This window comes from Colius striatus, chromosome 3, assembly GCF_028858725.1.
Source record: "Colius striatus isolate bColStr4 chromosome 3, bColStr4.1.hap1, whole genome shotgun sequence".
Lineage (NCBI taxonomy): Eukaryota > Metazoa > Chordata > Aves > Coliiformes > Coliidae > Colius > Colius striatus.
Genome location: NC_084761.1, coordinates 38,653,316 through 38,674,459, shown reverse-complemented (window position 1 = coordinate 38,674,459; position 21,144 = coordinate 38,653,316). Strand labels below are relative to the sequence as shown.

Below are 21,144 nucleotides of genomic sequence, written 5' to 3'. Positions count from 1 at the left end.
TTTTCAACACCGTCAAAAAAACAGTTCAACCTTATAGAAAGGAGAAACTTGAATTTCTCTTCCCAGTTAAAGAAGGTAAACTCCAAAGTCCTATGTTAAAATCCAGAGCAGAGACATTTCCTAAGAGATAACTTCCCTGCTGAAAACACACTTCAAGACACATTTGCAGCATAACTAAAGCAGTAGAGCCTGCTTCTTGTGCGATGTTGTTGTCTTGGAAAAGGTAATAATACAACTAAGAGGAGGTGCAGAAAACTGCAAGGGAGCCTTTGCAAACAGGCACTGATGACTGAGGAACGAGTAAAAGAAATAATATGTGACGGGAGTGAATTCCTCCCTCCTGGAGCTCTTCTGATGCAGGGATCATTCTGCTAGTGCACAGATTTCTCTAATGTAAAAACAAAACAAATTTCTGGACACAACTGACTCTTCCCTTCACCCATAAAACACTTAGAAATGAGTGTATGTGTTTTCCTGAAGTACCTGGACCAAATGCTTGCCAACAGTCTTGTGGCTAAAATACAGGCACTCATATAGAGGACAGAGCACATTGCTCAATTCCAATCTCTTGCAGAGTGTATAGCAAACTGAACTAGGGCTGTGCTAACTCTCAAGGGAGACAATTAATTCTGTGAAAAATGACAGTTTTGTAAGAGGAAGTGCTTGGTGTCCACTGGCCCACAGGTGCCAAAGGTGAATTTGCAGAGTGGAATGTGCACTTCTGTGTTAAGGCAGTTAGCGACTGCGTCATTTGCTTCCGTGCTCAGAAGAGAAGACCAAGATCACAGCAACTTCTGCTGAGGCTGCTCTCACAGCCTGATCTGGCTTTCTGGAAAAGCATAAGACAAGGACAAGGGCTTGCTGCCTGTGCATCAGAGCCTGCAAGGACCGTGAGCAAGTGTCAGCCACGTGCCAATAGTGAGGGACACAGGGACAGCAGTCCTAATACCTGCAATCGAGGTAGTAGGGATATCTTGGGGGAGAAAAGGGAAAGATCAAAATAAGGAATGAACCACAACTAGTCGACCAGGTAGAGGGACCCACCCACCCCACCTCGCATGAGGGCCCAGTGCTCCTGCTTACTTTCTTTGGAACCTCACAACAGGGTCATCCAGCAGGTCAGTGAAATCCAGTTTCCTCCCCTTCTCTATGACATCCTGGTGCTTGCGCATGAAGAGCCAGCCAATATGAGCGAAGAAGAAGCCACGGCGGGCATTGTGTGGGTCTGCATCCGTCTCTGAGTATTTGTGGTGCACACGGTGGTCTCGGCTCCACTCATAGATGTCGTTCTGCAAGGAAAGCATGGCAGGGTGAGAGGAGAGAAGCTAGGCATTGCTCCAGCAGTCCAGGGTGTTACTGCTTGAGTACCTTCTTGGCAGTGCAAAGGTGGAAATGGCAGAGGAAAGCACACTGCTAAGCATTATCTCAGATCACACTTGTGGATCTGGGCATTAACTAACACTTCTACATCTTGGTGCTAGGATTGGGCAATTAATAGATGAGTATGTGACCCAAATTTTGCAACTGTTGTGCATGCTTACAATGCCTTGCAGTAATAGTTTGGCACCACTGCAAAACACGTAAGTTTAGTCCAATAACCAGTGTGTTCTGCAGAGCAAACTGGTAGGCTGAAATCCTTTCAACTGAGTAAACTTGGAAAGTCCCACTTTATGGATCCAAGTCTGAAATTGCAGTCTGTCCCTTCTTTCTTGCAATCCACATAATCCCATTTACAGCCAAAAGTGGCCCATATCTGCTGACAGCTTGAGCAGAGACAGGACTGAACTTGCTTTGTTTTGTATCTGATCAGGATCCAATGCTGAGCTGATGCTATGGGTCTGAGACTTTTTTTCAGGCCTGACTGCAAATGCAAGACTTGATTTCATGTAAAATAAGCACATCTCCTTTGATATCTTAATCATTGTCGTGGTTTTGCCCAGCCGGAGCAAAGGGGAAGAAAACCGTGACTCCTCCCCCTCCCCCTCTCGACGGAATGCGGAGGGGATCGGAGAGGGAGGGGAAAAAAAAGTAAAAGAGCCCGCGTAAGTTGAAATAAGAACAGTTTACTGGGGAAATTGAAGAGTAACAACTATAACAAAGACAAGGGAATATTACAAAGAAAACTGGTGAGTGATACAGTTGCTCACCACCCGGGACCCGACGTGAGCGACCGCTCCCGACCGGCGACCGAGAGTCCCCGCCCCCCCGGAAGAGCTTATTCCGGGGCAAGAGCTTATTCCGGCCAGCCCCCACCTGTACCCTGGGCATGACAGTTAGGATGGTATCGAATACCTGCTGGCCAGCCTGGGTCAGCTGCTCAGGCTGTGCCCTTTCCTGGTTCCTCACGGGAATTAACTCTATCCTGGCTCAAACCAGGACATTCCACCCCTTATTCTATACCATCTACACGTCATGTCTAGGTTTACACATCATAATCACCTACACATACATAACATAGAGCAACTATAGGAATCGTGACATTCAACAGCTATCATTATACAATTTAATTCACGGATTATTCTCACCCAGAATTAAATTCTGTTGAGGCACACATTGGGTCTTCCCATCGTTACACATCACCCACCAAGTACACCCAGGTCCCTGAGCAAAAATAATCCCACGGGTGGGTTTGCCTTTACCTGAAGCAGGACACACCCAGACTGCCTTCCCTAACATGTCTTTTATATGTACCACAGGGACTTTGTCCCCTTCTACAATATGTAAGGGTCCTGATTGGGCAGGGCCAGCTCGATTGACAGATCCTCTAGAGTTGACTAACCAGGTGGCCTTTTCCAAGTGTGTATCCCAATGCTTGAAAGTTCCACCTCCCATCGCTTTCAGTGTGGTTTTCAATAACCCATTGTATCTCTCAACTTTTCCTGAGGCTGGTGCATGATAGGGAATATGATAAACCCATTCAATGCCCAGGCATCTATGAGGTTGTTCCTGAAGTGCGTCCCATTGTCTGACTCAATTCTTTCTGGGGTGCCATGTCGCCAGAGCACTTTCCTTTCAAGGCCCTGGATGGTGCTCCGGGCAGTGGCATGAGACACAGGATACGTTTCCAACCAGCCGGTGGTCGCCTCCACCATTGTGAGCACATGGCATTTGCCTTGGCGAGTCTGTGGCAGTGTGATGTAATCAATCTGCTAGGCCTCTCCGTATTTGTATTTCTGCCATCGTCCTCCATACCATATGGGCTTCAATCGTTTTGCTTGTTTAATTGTAGCACGTCTCACACTCATGGATAACCTGTGCAATAGTGTCCAAGGTTAAGTCCACCCCTCGATCGCGAGCCCATTTATAGGTAGCATCTCTGCCTTGATGACCTGAGGTATCATGGGCCCATCGAGCTAAAAATAACTCCCCCTTATGTCGCAAATCCAGATCTATCTGAGAAATCTTAGCAGCCTTGTCAGCTTGCTGGTTATGCAGATGTTCTTCTGTGGCCCGCTTTTTGGGTACATGAGCATCTACATGGCGCACCTTCACAACTAGTTTCTCCATTTGAGCAGCAATGTCCTGCCATAGTGGAGCAGCCCAGACGGGTTTGCCCCATCGTTGCCAGTTGTTTTGTCTCCATTGCTGTAGCCATCCCCACAGAGCGTTTGCCACCATCCACGAATCAGTGTAGAGGTAGATCCTTGGCCATTTTTCCCGTTCAGCCATGTCTAAAGCCAACTGGATGGCTTTTACCTCTGCAAACTGGCTGGATTCACTCTCTCCTTCTGCAGCTTCTGAAATTTTGCGTAGGGGACTCCATACAGCTGCCTTCCATCTTCGATGCCTTCCCACAAGGCAACAAGAGCCATCAGTAAACAGGGCATACCGCTTCTCATCTTCTGACAGTTCATCATACGATGGGGCCTCGTCAACACGTGTCACCTTCTCTGGTGATATTTCACCATCTTCACACTCTGGCCAGTTTGTGATCACCTCCAGGATCCCAGGGTGACTAGGCTTCCCTATGCGAGCTCGTTGTGTGATCAGTGCGATCCACTTACTCCATGTAGCATCAGTTGCATGATGCGTAGGGAATGCCTTCCCCTTGAACATCCAGCCCAGCACCGGCAGTCGAGGTGCTAGGAAAAGTTGTGTTTCTGTGCCAATCACTTCTGATGCAGCTTGAACTCCTTCATATGCTGCCAGTATCTCCTTCTCGGTTGGAGTGTATCGGGCCTCGGATCCTCTGTATCCCCGACTCCAGAACCCGAGGGGTCGGCCTCAACCCTCCCCAGGTGCTCTCTGCCAAAGTCTCCAAGTAGGGCCATTCTCCCCAGCTGCGATGTAGAGCACATTTTTAACATCTGGTCCTGTCCGGACTGGCCCAAGTGCCATCGCATGAACAATCTCCTATTTAATTTGTACAAAACTTTGTTGCTGCTCAGGACCCCATTCAAAATCATTCTTCTTCCGTGTCACACGGTAGAGGGGGCTAACAATCATACTGTAATTTGGAATATGCATTCTCCAAAAACCCACAACACCTAGGAAAGCTTGTGTTTCCTTTTTGTTAGTTGGTGGAGACATGGCTGCAATCTTGTTTATCACCTCTATTGGAATATGACGACGTCCATCCTGCCATTTTACTCCTAAAAACTGGATCTCCTGTGCAGGTCCTTTGACTTTACTGCATTTAATGGCAAAGCCAGCCTTTAGAAGAATTTGAATTATTTTCTTTCCTTTATCAAGGACTTCCACGTCTGAGTCACCCCACACCACAATATCATCAATGTATTGCAGATGTTCTGGGGCCTCACCCTCCTCCAGCGTGGCCTGGATCAGTCCATGGCAGATGGTGGGGCTGTGTTTCCACCCCTGAGGCAGTCGATTCCAAGTATACTGCACGCCTCTCCAAGTGAAAGCAAACTGAGGCCTGCTCTCTTTTGCTAAAGGGATTGAGAAGAATGCATTGGCAATATCAATGGTGGCATACCATTTGGCTGCCTTGGACTCCAATTCGTATTGGAGTTCCAACATGTCTGGCACGGCTGCACTCAGAGGTGGCGTGACTTCATTCAGGCCACGATAGTCTACTGTCAGTCTCCACTCTCCAGTAGACTTTTGTACCGGCCATATAGGGCTGTTAAAGGGTGAATGAGTTTTGCTGATCACCCCTTGGCTCTCCAATTGGCGAATCAACTTATGAATGGGAATCACTGAGTCTCTGTTGGTGCGATATTGCCGACGGTGCACTGTTGTGGTTGCAATTGGTACCTGTTGCTCCTCAACCTTCAGCAAACCCACAACAGAAGGGTCCTCTGAAAGGCCAGGCATGCTGGATAATTGTTCAATCTCTTCTGCCTCCACTGCAGCCACACCAAAGGCCCATCTGTATCCTTTTGGGTCCTTAAAATATCCTCTCTTAAGATAATCTATACCTAAGATGCATGGAGCTTTGGGGCCTGTCACAATAGGGTGCTTGTGCCAATTTGTGCCAGTCAGACTCACTTGAGCTTTTAATACAGATAGCTGTTGAGATCCCCCTGTCACTCCAGAAATACAAATGGATTCTGTCCCTTTAAAATTTGATGGCATCAGAGTACATTGTGCACCGGTGTCCACTAAAGCCTTGTATTCTTGTGGATTTGATGTGCCAGGCCAACGAATCCACACAGTCCAATAAACCCGATTATCCCTTTCCTCCATCTGGCTGGAGGCAGGGCCTCCCTAATACTGGTCATCGCAGTCATCATTTACTGTTTCCCAGGAAACACCAGAGGTCCCCTCGAGGGAATCAGAATTGAAATCAACCCTCCTATCTTGTCTAGGGGGTTGCTCACTGGAAACTGGAGCGACATTCCTCCAAGGAGAGTTACTTCTTTAAACCCTTCCTTTACGCAACTCCTGTGCCTGTGCTCTTGGAGTAGATGGGGTAGGTGGCCTATCCCACTTGCTCATATTCTCTCCTTGGTCCTGTGGATGGGACCGCGAAACATCCTGGGGTGTATACTCCTTATGTTCCTGCTCTTGAGCACGGGGACGCTTATTCTTAAAAGCTGGAGTACTGGCAGGTGGAGAGCGAGACATGAATTGGTCAAACTTCCGTGACATTTTCTCTACAGCTGACACAACAGCCTGTAGGGAACAAGACACATTTTCTTCATATTGCCAAAGTTGAGCGGCTAGTTGTTCCACCGTTTGCCTCTCATCTTCTTTCCAGGAGACAACTGCCAATGAACTGGCATAGCTTGGTGGTGCACTTCGTAGGAACTTTCGCCACATAACTCGTGTGCATTGAATTTCATCTGGGTCTGTGGGTGCATAGTCATTATAAATAATCTCCAGCACAGCTAACTCCCTCAAATATTGAATGCCTTTCTCCATGGTGGTCCACTTAGTTGGGGGGCTTGTAATATCTTCCTTGAAGGGGTATCTTTCCTTCACACCCAACAAAAGTCGCCTCCAGAGGCTGAGGGTTTGTGACGGTCTTCCCATAGCCTTATCAATGCCCCCATCCTGGGACAAGGAGCCCAACTGCCTGGCTTCTTTGCCCTCTAAGTCCAAACTGTGGGCTCCATTTTCCCAGCATCGGAGCATCCAAGTGATAATGTGCTCACCTGGGTGACGGCTGTAATCTTTTCACACTTCTCGCAGTTCGCTCAGGGACAAGGATCGGGTGATTATCTCTGGCTCTGGCTCTGACTCTTCCTCCCGTTCCCGTGATCACACTGGTTCATCTTCATCCCTCCCAAGGCGAACTGATTTTTTTATGTGTTTCTTTTTCTGGACAGGAGCAACTGACACTGCCACAGGTTGATCCTCTGATTCAGGATCAGTGTCTGCTGTTGGAGTTAGGGCAGCAACAGCATCAGTTTGAGTAGCTACAGTGGTTGCTAGGGTGGCATTCCTAATCTGTACAAGTAAAAAACTCTTCCAATACCTGTTCATATTGTTCATATCCCTCCATAGCTGCCCAACCTCATAACAGTCTGGAAAACACATTTCACAACTCTACCCAAGAAAAACACCCTACCTAGAGGACAGAACAATAAAACCACAATGGCTGGGACATCCCAAGTGCATTCTGAATTGTCAAAAGCTATTGCAGTTAACTTGAATGAGTAAGGGAGGATGGAAAAAATGGAAAAATTACGTCCCTCCATTTTACCCATGAACTGAGTGTCATTACTGTCACTACCTTCTGAAAATAAATGTCCAAGTTGCAGAAATGCCAACCCAGTCATGTACAAGTATTGGCCTAGCTCCATACCCAGTGATACAACCATACCATAAGCCAGTAACAACCAGTATATCAGAACGAGTGCTTTCGTCCCTTTTCCAAAGGACATAAACACTATCAGAGAGAATACATAGTGCATATGACAAATTATGGGCCAACAGCAGTTAAGCAAATACATCAACATTGTGACAATTCTTTCAGCCTACTGTGTCTTATTTCAACCCTGCGGGCCCCACGTTGGGCGCCAATAAATGAATTATATGATTATTATAAATCATATAATAATTTGGATTGGAAGACACCTTAAAGATCTTCCAATATGACCTTCCCCGTCATGGGCAGGGACACCTTCCACTGGACCAGTTGTTTATCCAACCTGAACACTTCCAGAGAGGGGCCATTCATGGCTTTCCTGAGCAACCTGGGCCAGTGCCTCACTACCCACAGAGTAAGGAATTTCTTCATAATCTAAATCTACCCTCTTTCAGTTTAAAACCACTACCCTTCATCCTATTGCTATGGTACCTGATAGTCTCTCTCCATCTTTCCTGTAGGCTCCCTTTAAGTACTGGAAGAGTGTGCTCTTGTACATATCTCTGCAGACAGAGCAGTGGTTTAAAGGGACGTGCTGCTCTAACTGTGAGAGACAAATCCCTCCAAAAGGCCGAGCAAGTTCAGCCCCTGTTTAGGTGAGGAAAAGGCACATGTAGTGTTCGACAAGCTCTGTCCCGTTTTCAGCATTGCATTTGTGCCTGGAGGGCATCAGTGGTAACCAGCCAAAACAAGCTTAGAAAAAGGATGCCAAAAATTACTTCCTCTGCACAGTAGTGCCCTGAAAATAAATATGCAAGCTTGCCTGTGGCCTGGTCATAAACATGTGAACATATATGCACCTGGTCCCTCCAGCCCAGTGTCCACCTTTGGACAGCAAGCACCCAGAGAGGACACTGGACCAGGGCAGTCTGATGATGGTAACTCTCAAGAGGCTGTTGGCTTCCAGCCCTCTCAAGCCCAGGGACATGGCCGATCTGTGTTACTGGTTCCCAAGGCATGTGTCATTCAGTGTGGGTAATACTGATAGGAGCAGTGTGATGAGCTGGCTGTCTGCAAAGCTGGTGATCCTCAGGATGTCTTTTTCAAGGAACTTCAAAGAGGGGCTTGTTGCAGTTATCGTGTGGAGAAGGAGCCATGCTGGGAGTGGGGATGAGAGGAACATTTTTCTGCAGCACTGGCTCATCTAAGCCATTGAGAAGTGTCAGTAAAGATCAGCCCCTCAACTGTGCTCCAGTATGTCACACCTTAACTATCCCACTACACAACAGAACAACGTAAACTGAATGAGGCAAAGGAAGTCACCAACTCCTTAGTGAGAACAAGAGGAGGTCTTTACCTTGTTGCCATTTTTTTTTTTCCTGCAGAGAAATCAAAGGGAAAGAGAGCCCCTACCCTGCTTCAAGTGGCTTCAGTGGGAATATCTAGAAGACTGGAAAACACCAAGGTTAAGTAATTTAAAAATAAAACAGGGTTATACAAAAAGCACAGCTAGAAAAGGTCCTCTTTCCTAACCAGAAATAATTTTTCAAGGGAGACTATTGATCAATAAACTATTCCTCAGTCATCAGTACCTGATTGCAAAGGATCCCTTGCAGTTTGCTACAGCTCCTATTAGTTGTATTATTACACATCAAGAACTGGAGCACAGCATGGGTAAATATTCTCCAAGCATATGAATAGCAACTGTTTTTCAGGAACACATCCCTCTTGATCAAGTTTCAGGTAAACACAGGAGTGAAATTTCTTTCAAAGCAGAGAGTAACAACATAATGCTATGACGATGATGTAGACAAGAGGTTTTATTAGCGGGGATCTTGATAAAACTGCAAACCAAAATGTGGCAACAAACTGGGCTGTGTAACAAACTCGGTGTGCTCACAGAAAATTCCGTACAACTACTGTTGCTGTGTGCAAACACTCACAGCACCACCTCAGCTGAAAAACTCAGCTTGTTTCACAGAGATGGCCAGGAGTAACACAGTTAGCAGAAGAGACACCAGTAAGTCCCAATTGAGATGCTGAAACACTAGGACATCAGGTGTACATAACCATGTATTACCTATTTTTGAAATAGACATGTGACAGCAAGAAGCATAGTCTTTTAAAGTTGTGAAAGCTTCACTCTAGATGGAGAGAAGAAACACGGCTCATCATACTCCAAACATAAAAACAATGCACTGGGCAACAGAGCAAAAATGTCTGCATCTGTGGTATTTCACAGAAAGTATGGCATGTCACAAAGTCAATGTTTCCCCTGCCCTTTAAGAAGTTGGTTTTTTTTTCAGGGATGCTGAGGTTATATCCAATGCTATCTCCTCCTCCCAAAGCCAACATGAAGGAGAAGGACCTGAAAACTCATTCACTGTTTGTAGTGGTGAAAACAGCCTTTATCAGGCAACGGATGCTAGTGTGAGTAGGAGCAGGCTTTAGACTACTTAAAACTTAGTGGCTGATTTGGCCTTTTTTTTTTCTTTCTGATACAAAGGCACAAAGGTGGCTTGAAGGTACTTTGAAGTTCTTTCCTGCCTCACAATCACACCATGTCCTCAGCCAAAACCAACGAGGAGGCCAATGCACTTGAAAGCAAAATCCATAGCAAGAGGGGAGCAAAAAGCAGTGAAATGCCAACATGCAGGCTCACTGCAAACAGCTTGACACATTCATTTAAGTTGCTTATGAAAGATAAGCAGGTGAAAAATAGGACAGTACCAGAGAGCTCTCAAAACTCAAAAAAGTTAACATGCTGTGCAAAGGGCTTGTAAAGCCTGCAAGGAACTGAGCAGCACAAAGCAGCTGGAAGGTAGCTCAGAATAATGTAAGGTTATAGTCAAAATGGACACATTCCCATGTTCAAGTGAAAGCATTGTGCTCTTTTTAACATCTAGAAGGATTTACAACACTAATTAAAAAAAAAGAGATTAATCAAAGATGACAAATGAAGAGTACATAAGTGGATAAAAGGACTCTTCGTCCTCTATCAAGCTATATCAACAAGAAGTCTTTCTGGACTGAAGGGGAAAAACTGAAAACTCATAGCACAACATACACATGGTGCTTGATGCCACAAAGGTTAAGGCAGCCAAGACAGAGAAGTTTAATGTTAGTATGGGTTCACATCTCTTTTTTGAAAGCCAATGGAGTAACTAAATTCATGTCAAGAAGATCCTGTCAAGCCGACTCCTGTCACCAGTTGGGTGTTACACAAACATTTTTGAGGTATACAGTTGATTATCAGTAAGTACAGAGCTAGGGACAAGCTTCTTCACAAATGTATTTTCATTTTTACTGCCGAAAAACACTGCATAAAACAGAGGTAAGTTAAGACTGTGAAGGTATCTTTTCTCTCCTTTCTGGGTATGTCAAAATCCCCAGCTGCCTGGATGGACAGAGAGACTTTGATGCATGCATATTTGCATCTATTTGGCCCTTCCAAACTGCTGGGATGTTGAGCCCCTGATCTGGTGAAGTTCAACTTGGTCCTTAAGTAATTACTCCTGGATGGTCTAATACGTACTGTTATGGGGGTGGTTAAAGGGGCTCTGCATTCCCTGAGAGAGCAGTGTGTGTTATCAGCAAACGTCTTTTGCTGTCTCTAAACTGAGAGGCTCCCTGGACAGGAAAGAAAGCTGCCTGGAGACCAAGAATCTGGATGGGCAACCACAACCCCACCTGGAAAGCCATGGAGTTAGCTGCAGCCAGAAAGATCCTCAAAGGCAGCTTGGCTTTGTAGGAACGGTGACTCCACAGGCGATGTGCACCAGCTGTCACACCCAGGGCCGTCATCAGGAAACAGAAATATGCTGAAAGACACAAAAATAAAACACTGGATGTGCCAGGGCCAACTGTCATTATGCCTGTTTTCTTTGCTGTAAAGGTGAACCTTGCCCCTGCCTTCCGATGCCTGCAGTCACTCAGAAGGCTGGGCAGACAGGTGAGGTTCTCAGCCCACCTCTACCCAGCAGTCCCAGGGACATGTTCCCTTCCCACCTCTCCAGATGTAACCAGTGCGTTGTTCACAAGTGCTTAGCAGCACTGAAGCACCATGCCAAAATACGCTTACACACTGCGCCTTCACCAAGTACAGTGGAAAACAAGACCTCATTCATCAGAAGAGTAGCAACAATTCTTCTAACAGGACACTGTCAGCCTCCTCTAGACAGGTCTTTACTTGAGTCCGATCTGTCAGTTAGTTTAGAAGCATTGTCCCACTCCCTAAAGGTATGAGCTGTGCCAGAGTTTTCACAATAAAAATTTTTGTCATGCAGAGCTCATGACTTAGTAATAAAAATGCACCAGGAAGCAGAGCGTTCACCCTCAGTTTCAGGACCTGCTTTTCCTTCCCTTAATTAAAATATTGGCCAAGTAAACTTGTTTTTCCCAGAAACAGAACAACAGAACAAGGGAGCAGGTCTGTTCCTTCCTCACCACACTGGATCCAGGCTAGACACATCATCTAAGCACATGTGTTCTGCAGTGCACCCCATCATGCTTAAAATGATTCCCCTACACCCCCTGAGCCTCACCGCAGCATCGGTACACCTCTGGCCATCCTTTCAGCAGGGGTCATGCTCACACTGGTCAATCTCGCATTTCCAGGGGCAGGGAGAAAAAAATGACTGGCTGGGGCAGCAGAGCAAGGCAGTGGACCTGGGTCTTCCTGCTCAAGCTATACACTGATCACTTCTCCTTTGATGTGCTCAATGTTTTTGTCTCTAGTGTCTTTGAATTCCCGTGTGACAGATGATTCATAGCCTGAGTTGTTTTGACTTGCAACAAAAAAGGAGACTATGGGGAAGTGTTGGAAGAACAGTGCACTACAACTCCTTCTGGATAGACACCAGAAGGAAAATGGGAGTGGCTCAGACATATTATACAAAAAATATATATATGATACTATATATAGATAGTACATACATATTATACATACATATATAAACTGGGACTTGTCCTAAATAAAACTGGGACAAGTCACTACTCACATTCAGACTACCCAAAACTACCCATCTGTCATGCTATATAGGCTCTTACGTCTCCCTCCCATAGGTATCAGTTTCTCACACTGTGCCTAAAAAGTATGGGCTCATTTTATAAATGTAAAATTAGAACAAGAGTAGATTCAAACAATAAGAATATTACAGGACAATTTAAAATCTATTTCTACATCTGAAGCAATGTGCTGTTAGCTGCTCTACACAGAGGCATGTTTTGGTTAGAATGGTCTATTTCAAATACCTAGAGTTACATGAACAAACAGGAAAACCCTGTCCCCAAGAAGGAAATTTTTGTGTCTGTGTCTATACAACAGTCTTGTCCAGCAAGGAACCCTGTTAGACACATAGTGGCTAGAAAGAACTCACAATCAGCTTTTCCCAGTACATAATGGAAAAACATCTATCTTTGCAAAAAAGAAAACAAAAATATGTATATCTCGGTGAGCATCTACTGTGTCCTCTATCAACTCACAACTCACAGTGCTTGAAATTACATGATCTAAGAGAAAACATAACAGAAAGATATTGGTAAAACAATGGCAACCATACTTTATGTTGACTGTCACCCCTGCAGACTAAAGGAGTAAAAGGACCTTATCCACTCCACTGGTGGATCCATCAAAAACAGATGTATCCAAGCTGTTTCATGTTACATACATGGCCCAAACTCCTGTAATCTCCTGGAAAACCCGAAGTCTCTCACAAAATGCATCAGACATATGGAGTCAGAATGATCCTAGTAAAGATTATGCATCTTTAAAACTAACTTCAGACCCCATCACTGAACAGGCAATTCTTTTCAGCAAGCTGCAGTGTTCAAGCTACTCTCAGAAAAGACTCCTCTGTGCAGTTGTGTCCAGTGTGCTGAAGTCTATCGCCAAATTCAGATTTCTGCCTGCTTCCTGAAGGGAGGTACTGAAATTAACTGAAAATCATGCAGTCTCTCTGCACATCATTTACAGATTTTGTTGAATGTATGGATTATTCTCAGCTTGGTAAAAATGCCGACACTGCAACAACTCACACTCTGGTGTCTGCTGCAGTCTTGCACATGCCTTGTCAGCTGCAAGGATTCAACTTCTGTGAAAATACGGAAAACCCATCCTGTCATTTTCTATATATGATGTTGAATTGTGCAGAAACATCACTATATAAAGCTCAAATGAGTGTAATTATGGAAATGGATCTTTGACATTATCCAGCTGACATAAAAATATTAAGGTTGTAGTCCTGAATCATTACAAGAACATATTGTCTGTGAGCTTTATGACTTGTTAACAGCATGCTAGTCACAGGGGCTGAAATACCCCATCTTCAGTAGTCTCTTTGCATCCCTAATGCACAAAGATAGGGCTTTTTTCCACTTCAAAGCAACAAATCGTTTAGTTGCCCAAGTGATTCTCAAGGAATCCATCCATCTTGATTATGACTGACTGCTTAAAAACAGAATCAAAGATAACTGGGTAGAATGAAACCTATGCAACATTAAGGCTGATTTTGCCTTCCTTCTCTGTCCAGTGCAGGAATGAGGTTGAGTGAGAGATAATGCACAGACCACATGGAATAGCTACATTGAATACAAGCAATTTATGCCACTTGGTGATTCAGCTCTTACAGAGCTCAGCATGACAGACATGCTTTCATTCTGCCCACTCCACACCATCAGCCTTGCAGCAGAGCAGAAGGAGGTCTGGGGTCTAGAGTCCTGGGTCTACATGCTACCCTCTGTCCACACCTTTTTGAATAGCACCTTCCAGCATCATTCCCAATCCACAGTTCCCAGGAAGCCCTGGCTCACAAACAGAAGGAAGATTAATCTCTATCATTTCTGCAGGAGTCCTGTTGCTGCACAGGGAGCCTCACAGGCAGCATGGCTCCAGCAGTCAACCATGAGCAGGCAAGCTCAGTTGTACTTTATGCCAGGGCCTGGCTGGTGGTGTGCCCCAGCAGAAGCAGGGGATGCTGTCTAGCAGTAGGCATGCTGGGCTCTTGCCATGGTCAGACACAAGCCAGCTCTTGCCTGTGTGGCTTGGCAAGCAGAGAGGCAGAAAGGCCAACCAAGTGCCAGATACCACCAGAATCTCCCAGAAACATGCTGTCCTGATTAAAATGGGCTTTCCCAGGGCCACATCCACAAGGGCTGTCCTCCTGCCCTCTCCACACTTAGCAGCCTTAGCCACTGCCACCTTGATCCACCTAAAACACCCACACAAGATGCCTATTTTTTGGCTTTGCAGAGGAGGAATCATGACAGCAAGAATTTTCCTAAAATAAATTCTGAGGGCTGAAACATCCCCAGAAATAAACAAACAAAAGAAATTACTCGTGAATTTTGTGGCTAACAAATCCTGTCAGACGAATGCACTGTATGGTGATGTCAGATTTCTGTGGTTCTTTCAGGAACTAGGGTGCCTGAAAATATCACTTGGACACTAATTCACAATGTACAAATAGTAAAGAAGACAAATATTTGCCATATAAAGACAAGTCTCAAGCTTTCCTTTGCAGAATAAATTATGAACTCAAACCAAGAATCAGACTTTGAACTATTTGGTTTTACATTAATTAGCCACAGCTACAGTAACTAAATGAGAAATGAGACACTACTTACCTACCTGGCTCACTTTTGGAGGGTGGGGAGTGTGTGGGAGTGGAATAAACATTTCCACGAAACATAAAAGGATCACACTTTGGACAAAAGCTGCTCAGTTAATAGCAATTTCTCCTTATACTGATCTCTTAGATCTGTAACTAAACAGGTCTGATAAGTAATACAGGGTAAAAAAACCACCACAGCTATTGCAGAAAAAGGGAAAAAAAACCCACAAGTACCAATAAACAACCTGGAATCCCAACAGTTAATGATACGGTTCTTAATTTAGTGAGGTACTTAACGTACAAAGAGAAGCGGGTAAAATAGTCAGATTAGGCCTTCTGCTAGTTTTCGTGAGCTAACTGTGCAACTGGGCTCACTCATCAATGCAAAAATAACACCCAGAAGGAAACCATAGCATTTCAAACTTAACACAAAAACTTAAGACTGAGCTATGCTATCCATATATGTTTGCTTCACACACAACCACAGGTTGCCACAAGTACCAGAGACTCTGAAATTAAGAGCACAGATGACCATCTTGTTGTGGAGGAAAAATGTACCACTTCTTCCCTCAACTGATGCTGCAGGACTGGCAGGACCGCAGCTTGAAGAGGGCTGTGTTGAAGCATGATGGAGGAGGTTGTTAGCAGCCTTTGATGATGGATGTAAAGGAAGAACAGCAAGCTGGAAGCATCCCCATTCCCCCAAGATGCTCAGCTATAAGGCCAAGAGGTACTTCCATGGGGTTGTGCTCACTGAGTGGCCAAGCCAGCCCCAGCACTGACCGCACTGAGAAGACTGCTTGTGAAACAGGAGATGCTTGAGGCATAAGGAAGATATGGCTAGAAAAGTGGTGGGTGAGAGCTCACTAGCCTGGGGATAGAGTACACAGAGCTGCTGGGCAGTCAGGAGCAGTGTGTAAAACAGCCAGGGCATGAGTTCTGCCAACAGTACAGCAGGCTTGAGCAGGAGCGCTAAAGCCACCTGAGAAGACCTTGTGTCATGTTAACATCAAAGTAAAAGAAGAAAGAAAAAAAAAAAAGAAAATAGTGGAATGAGGACTTCAAGAGTAAGAAAATGGAAAAGCAAAAGCTACAACCACAGAAAAAGCTGGAGAGAGAAAATGTAGCATCCAATGAAAAGATATGTGAAGGACATTAATGTTTTAAGGCTGGTATTTCTGGTGTTGTGAAAAGCTATCCAGAGCTGTGCAGCTCAGTTTCATACAGAAGAAAGAGGGAGAGGAGAAAGATCCTTTTTTAGCAATTTTCTGATCTGTTATTCAGTTTTGCCTCACTCATGGACTGGAGGCAGTGCAAAGTATCTGCTTCCCTGAGCTGCTGGCAGGGAGTCATCTGCCTGGCATGGAGCTGAAGTGTGCCACTGGGCTGGGAATGCATCCCGGCATGGACTACATGGCTCTGTGATCCACCTTACACATGCAGCAGGGCTCTTCTGTCACATGCAAACCCAAACTCAGCTCCTTCTCAGTATCAGATCCAATTACCATGTTCAGTGTGGGAGTTCAGGTTCACTCTGCTAATGCAGATACCCACGCTATTAGGCATGTGTCATCCTCACATACCTGTGTACCTTCAGGATACTGTGGCACTGTATGGCAAGGAGTTACACTGGTCTGCAGTGTCTTCTTGGGCCTTCGCTCCTGCTTCTGCTACAGAATTATCCTCCCTAGCTCCTAGAATGGTGTGGGAATGCCTGCTGCTCCCCAGAACAACGGCTAGCTTGGCCTGGACAGGTGGTTGAGCCCCAGGTTTACACAGTTTTAGAGGATTTCAGCTGGCTATGGTTCTCTTTGAACTGCTATCTGCACAAAGCAATGATTAGAGGAACTTAGTTCTGGTCAAGCTCATTTTTTGTCCTATTTATCTGAACACATTGGCTTAAGAACAATTCCCTAGAAATGTAGCCTCTGGACCTCTTTTTACAATAATGATCACAGACATGCCCACAGCCATCCTCAGCTATGCCCATCCAGGTGGTCAGTGCAGCCAGGACAATGCCCACAGTCATGCAGAAAGGCCCAGGAGGTAGCTCTGATCTCAGCACCTCATCTGATCTCAGCATCCCACCAAGCTGCATCCTTGAGCAAATGCAGCTGGGCTGCAGTATCAGCCAGAGACCTCTGCCAGGGCCAGAGCTCTGCCCCCAAGACACACAAAACAAGCGTCCCCAGCCAACTGCTCTAACTGCCATCCCAGTTAACACCCAGAACTCTGCAGGGAGGTTTAGGGCTTGCTGCAGATCCAGGAGAAGTCTGAGACCTGGGTGCAAGTACCCGAAATAGCAGAGCCTGTGCCAAGGGCTGTGGATTCTTCACATCTTACCAAGCCCGGAGCTGCCTTTGACTGGATGGTAAACCAGGATCTGTTTCAAAGCATGATGATTTAATCCAACAGAGCAGAGCTTTTAAGTGAGTATCTCCTTGCTTCTCCCTAGTCTTTCTCAAGACCTCAAAGTGGAATTACTCTCAAACACAGGAATTTTACTGCCTTCTTCCATTGTCTCCAACACTCCAGGAAAGCTTACCAATACACAAACTGGACACCAATGGAGTAAATTGGTGTGAAATGCCTCCATGGCAAGCAGGGCCCCAACACATCACTCCCCTAGGCAGGTAGCACACTCTCTCCCCTGGAGCCCTGCAGAAGGTCTGACAGGAGCATTTCCAACCGTAACTCACTCAATGGAGCACAGCATAAGCATAATGCCTCTGAACTGGAACAGTGGGAGAAACGTTGAAGAGAGGGAATAAAAAAGAAGAGGGGGAAGAGAAAACAAGTAAGCCCGTGTGAACGGACAAAAGAGAGAAGCAGTGCACAGGGACAGGGAAAAGATGCAATAGAGATGAGGTTGAACTACCATGCAAATGGGGAGCCGGCAGGTTGCTAGGCTTCCTAGTACACTGTCTGTGAACAGAAGCTATTCATGGGAACATGCCAGAATCAGTAGGCAGAATATTTTTATCCAACATCTTTATTAATGACCTGAAACAAAGGCAAACACCATATTAATTTGGAGCAGCAGCCAGAGACAAGAAACGCAAATGGATCCATGCAGGAACACAGAAAGTAAAGCTCTGAAAGATCTGCCTGGATAGAAGCAGCAAAGTAAAGTAGTTCTAGGGCATGATAACTGCACATAGGGATCTGCAACAAGCATGAGATGCTGAGGGAAGTGGAAGCCTGCAAGTAGGATTACCAACAGCTCATAAAATATTCTCAGTGTGCAATATGATGAGACAGCAAGATACCAGTGTGATTTTGAACAGCAGTCACAGAGATATCACCTCACTGTCACAGAGAGGCAGTGAAAACCGTACTATACAAAAAATTTAAAAATAGATGGGATGGGCGATCAATAACATAAAATATGTATAAAACATAAAACATAAAGCATAAAACACCTTTTTCAGAATAGCTCTTTATCCCCATGGCTGGAATTCCAGAAAACCTTTACCATGACCAGTATCAAACTCCTGAAATCCTGAGTGTCCAGAAGACTGACCTCTTAGAAAGATATTGCCACCATCTGTAGCTACTTCACAGGCATCAGGAAATCATCCTCTGCTTCAACTAGTTGCTTAAATTGGAGCAAATCTCTCCCCCCAAAAAACTGGAACTCTCTTGTATGTGTATTTGCTGTTTGCAGATCTAGCAGCTTCCAAATTGCTTTTGACTATTAGCTGGCTATAAAAAACAAAAAACCAAAACAAACCAAGCACTTCAACAAGCTCTGGGTTCACTCTGCACCATCTAAACAGACCATTCCAGCTCCTGAAAGGGAAGACTGGACATCCTTCTTAGACACAGAATACAAGGAGACACTGTGTCAGATCACAACCATCTGTGCATTACCAATGTCAAACATAACCTAGTTACATGGAGCAAACCACAATTGCCTCTGAGGGACAAAACATCAGACAAAAACAGCAGCAGTGAAACAACCAGCTGCATTTTCACAACAACACTACTGTCAATATAGAAAATGTCTTTAAAATACAGAATAAAGTCACACAACCATTCTGCTGGGGTACCAACACATGGAGCCTGGTACTGACAGGCACCCAGCACCTGCAGTCCCTGCTGAGGTGGGAGTAGGGGGTGAGGAAAGGAGCAACAGCAGGGCCAGGAGCAAGGAGAAAAATCTGCCCTTGCCAGTCCCACTGCTAGCATAGAATGGTCAGGGTTGGAAAGGATGATCTATAGATCATCTAGTCCAACCTCCTGCTAAAGCAGGTTCACCTTGAGCAGGTCACACAGAAACACACCCAGGTGGGTTTGTAAACCTCCAGAGGAGATTCCACAACCTCCCTGGGCAGCCAAGGCTCCCTCACAGGAAAGTTTTTCCTTGTGTTTCAGTGGAACTTCTTGTGTTCCAGCTTATGTCCATTACCCCTTGCCCTGTCACTGGACACTACATGAAAAAATGTAGTTGGATGGGACAGTGTTGTCCCATCCCCTGTTGCCGTTGACATCCACCCTTTAGGTTGTTGAGATTACTTCCCCCCTCAATCTTCTTTTATCTAGGCTAAAGAGGCAGTCTTTAGTCTCGCAGCCTAACATGTCATCTTGCAGCCTTTCCCGTAGGCATGTCTCTCATGTATGCCTAGAAACCTCACAGGCCCTTGCAGAAGCGATTTGGACACTACATTCAACCATAGCAAGGTGATCACTTTGAGCCTGATACAAGTCTGGAGAGCTGTCATCCCCACAGTTTGGTCTAGACGAGTTGTATCAAACACTGATGCCACCACAGCCCCATTTTCTAAGCAGACTTTGGCACTAGGGAAGTTTTGTGAACAGTTGAGCTTTTTTGGATGTTAAAAAATGAAACAAGTGTTTTTTTGGTCCTGACTCAGTTTTAAGTCAAGTGATTACCAATCTTAGGTCAGGCAGCAAGGGGATATACTACACCAAGTGCCTGGAAGCAGTACAGGTACTCCCAGGCCATCTCTGTCTCACCAGTACCAACAACAGGGAAAAACATCTGGTGAAGAGTACTCACAAAACAAGACAGATTGCATGCCTCATGAGATTAGAGCAGTAACTCACCTAGCCCAATACTTTTTTCCAACAAGGGTAAGAGGACTTGTTATACACAGACACAAAAAGAAAAAGACATAAAAAGGCGAAACAAGGCAACACAGCCCAGTTACTGTTGCACTAATAGCACCTGTTCACTGGTGGACTTCAACATACATGTGTATGGGTATGTGGAAAGTCACATTTGGAGGGTGATAGACAGATATCTTGGCTCAAGATAGCCATCAAGGGTCAGGGCCTTGATTTTATGTCTCATTCTGAGGACATCAACTCCATTTACTCCTGTGCTGATACTAAGTGCAGTGCAGAGAGCTCAAAACAAGCTGCATGAGCTTTGCTGTCTCCTAGGACTGGCTACTATCACTGGTATCACTGCCCAGTTTTGGCAGCTGCTGTTCCCATGGCCTCAATCCTGCAGGTAGGAACCCACAACTGCGGCTGTCAGATCCCCTTTCACTTCCTCTGTCTTCTCCCAGCATCCTACTCAATGAGGCTTCTGGCAGACAAAGAGATCACAAGTCAGCAAAGACTGGAGCACCAACAATGAAACATAGACTAGGAAAATATCCAGTGCACTACCTGTGGTGAGAAACAGGGCAGAAGAAACCTGCATACTCCAACCACAAAAATACACCTTGTTTGAACCTCTCTTTGGAGTTCATCTGATTTCACATTGTGGTTGCCTTTTTCTCCAGCTCTGTATTGCAGCCTCTGTCCAGCTGCTTCCTGCCAGCCCCCTGATGCAAAGCTTCACTCACAACCAAGCTGCAGTGCTATTTTACATCTGTTCAGGGGGATTAGTTTTCAGTTGCTATCATGGAAAAACTTTAGCTCCCCTACTGCCATAATTTTGAGGACAGCTACAGAAGCATACAGCACCCTGACTCTGTCTCACTGGGGTGATGATTACCCTAACACTGTTTAGCCTATAAGATCTGATGCTTTCCCAGACTCAGGTGGAAGTGCTTGGAATTACATTCAGTAAAGGTTTACACATTTTTGCACACACACTGTCTCTGTCAGTTCAAAGATCAGGAGGGAAGAACCCATGGATACAGGAAGGAATAATTTCTGTAGAAGACTTCAATTCTAGTGACACTAATGGCCAAGAGACCGTATCTTTTGCTTGAGGAAGCAAAGTTACCTGTTAGCACCTCAGCATTTTTAAGGTCAGTTGTTTCCAGCTGCCCTGTTGCTGTTGCATGATGAAGGCATTTTATGACATGATACGGTTTGGTGGAAATACTCTCTCCACAG

At 45.3% G+C, this 21,144-nt stretch overlaps 1 protein-coding gene across 1 annotated transcript in view; it reads right to left on the bottom strand.

Moving 5' to 3' along the window:
* SCD5 (stearoyl-CoA desaturase 5) overlaps nt 1-21,144 on the bottom strand; it is a 39,276-nt gene that overhangs the window by 5,759 nt on the left and 12,373 nt on the right. Inside the window, exons 2-3 of the mRNA XM_061992155.1 lie at nt 10,907-11,037; nt 1,084-1,289 (exon numbers count right to left, since the gene is read on the bottom strand). Coding sequence (XP_061848139.1) covers nt 1,084-1,289; nt 10,907-11,037 — 337 coding nt within the window. The remainder of the gene's footprint in view (nt 1-1,083; nt 1,290-10,906; nt 11,038-21,144) is intronic.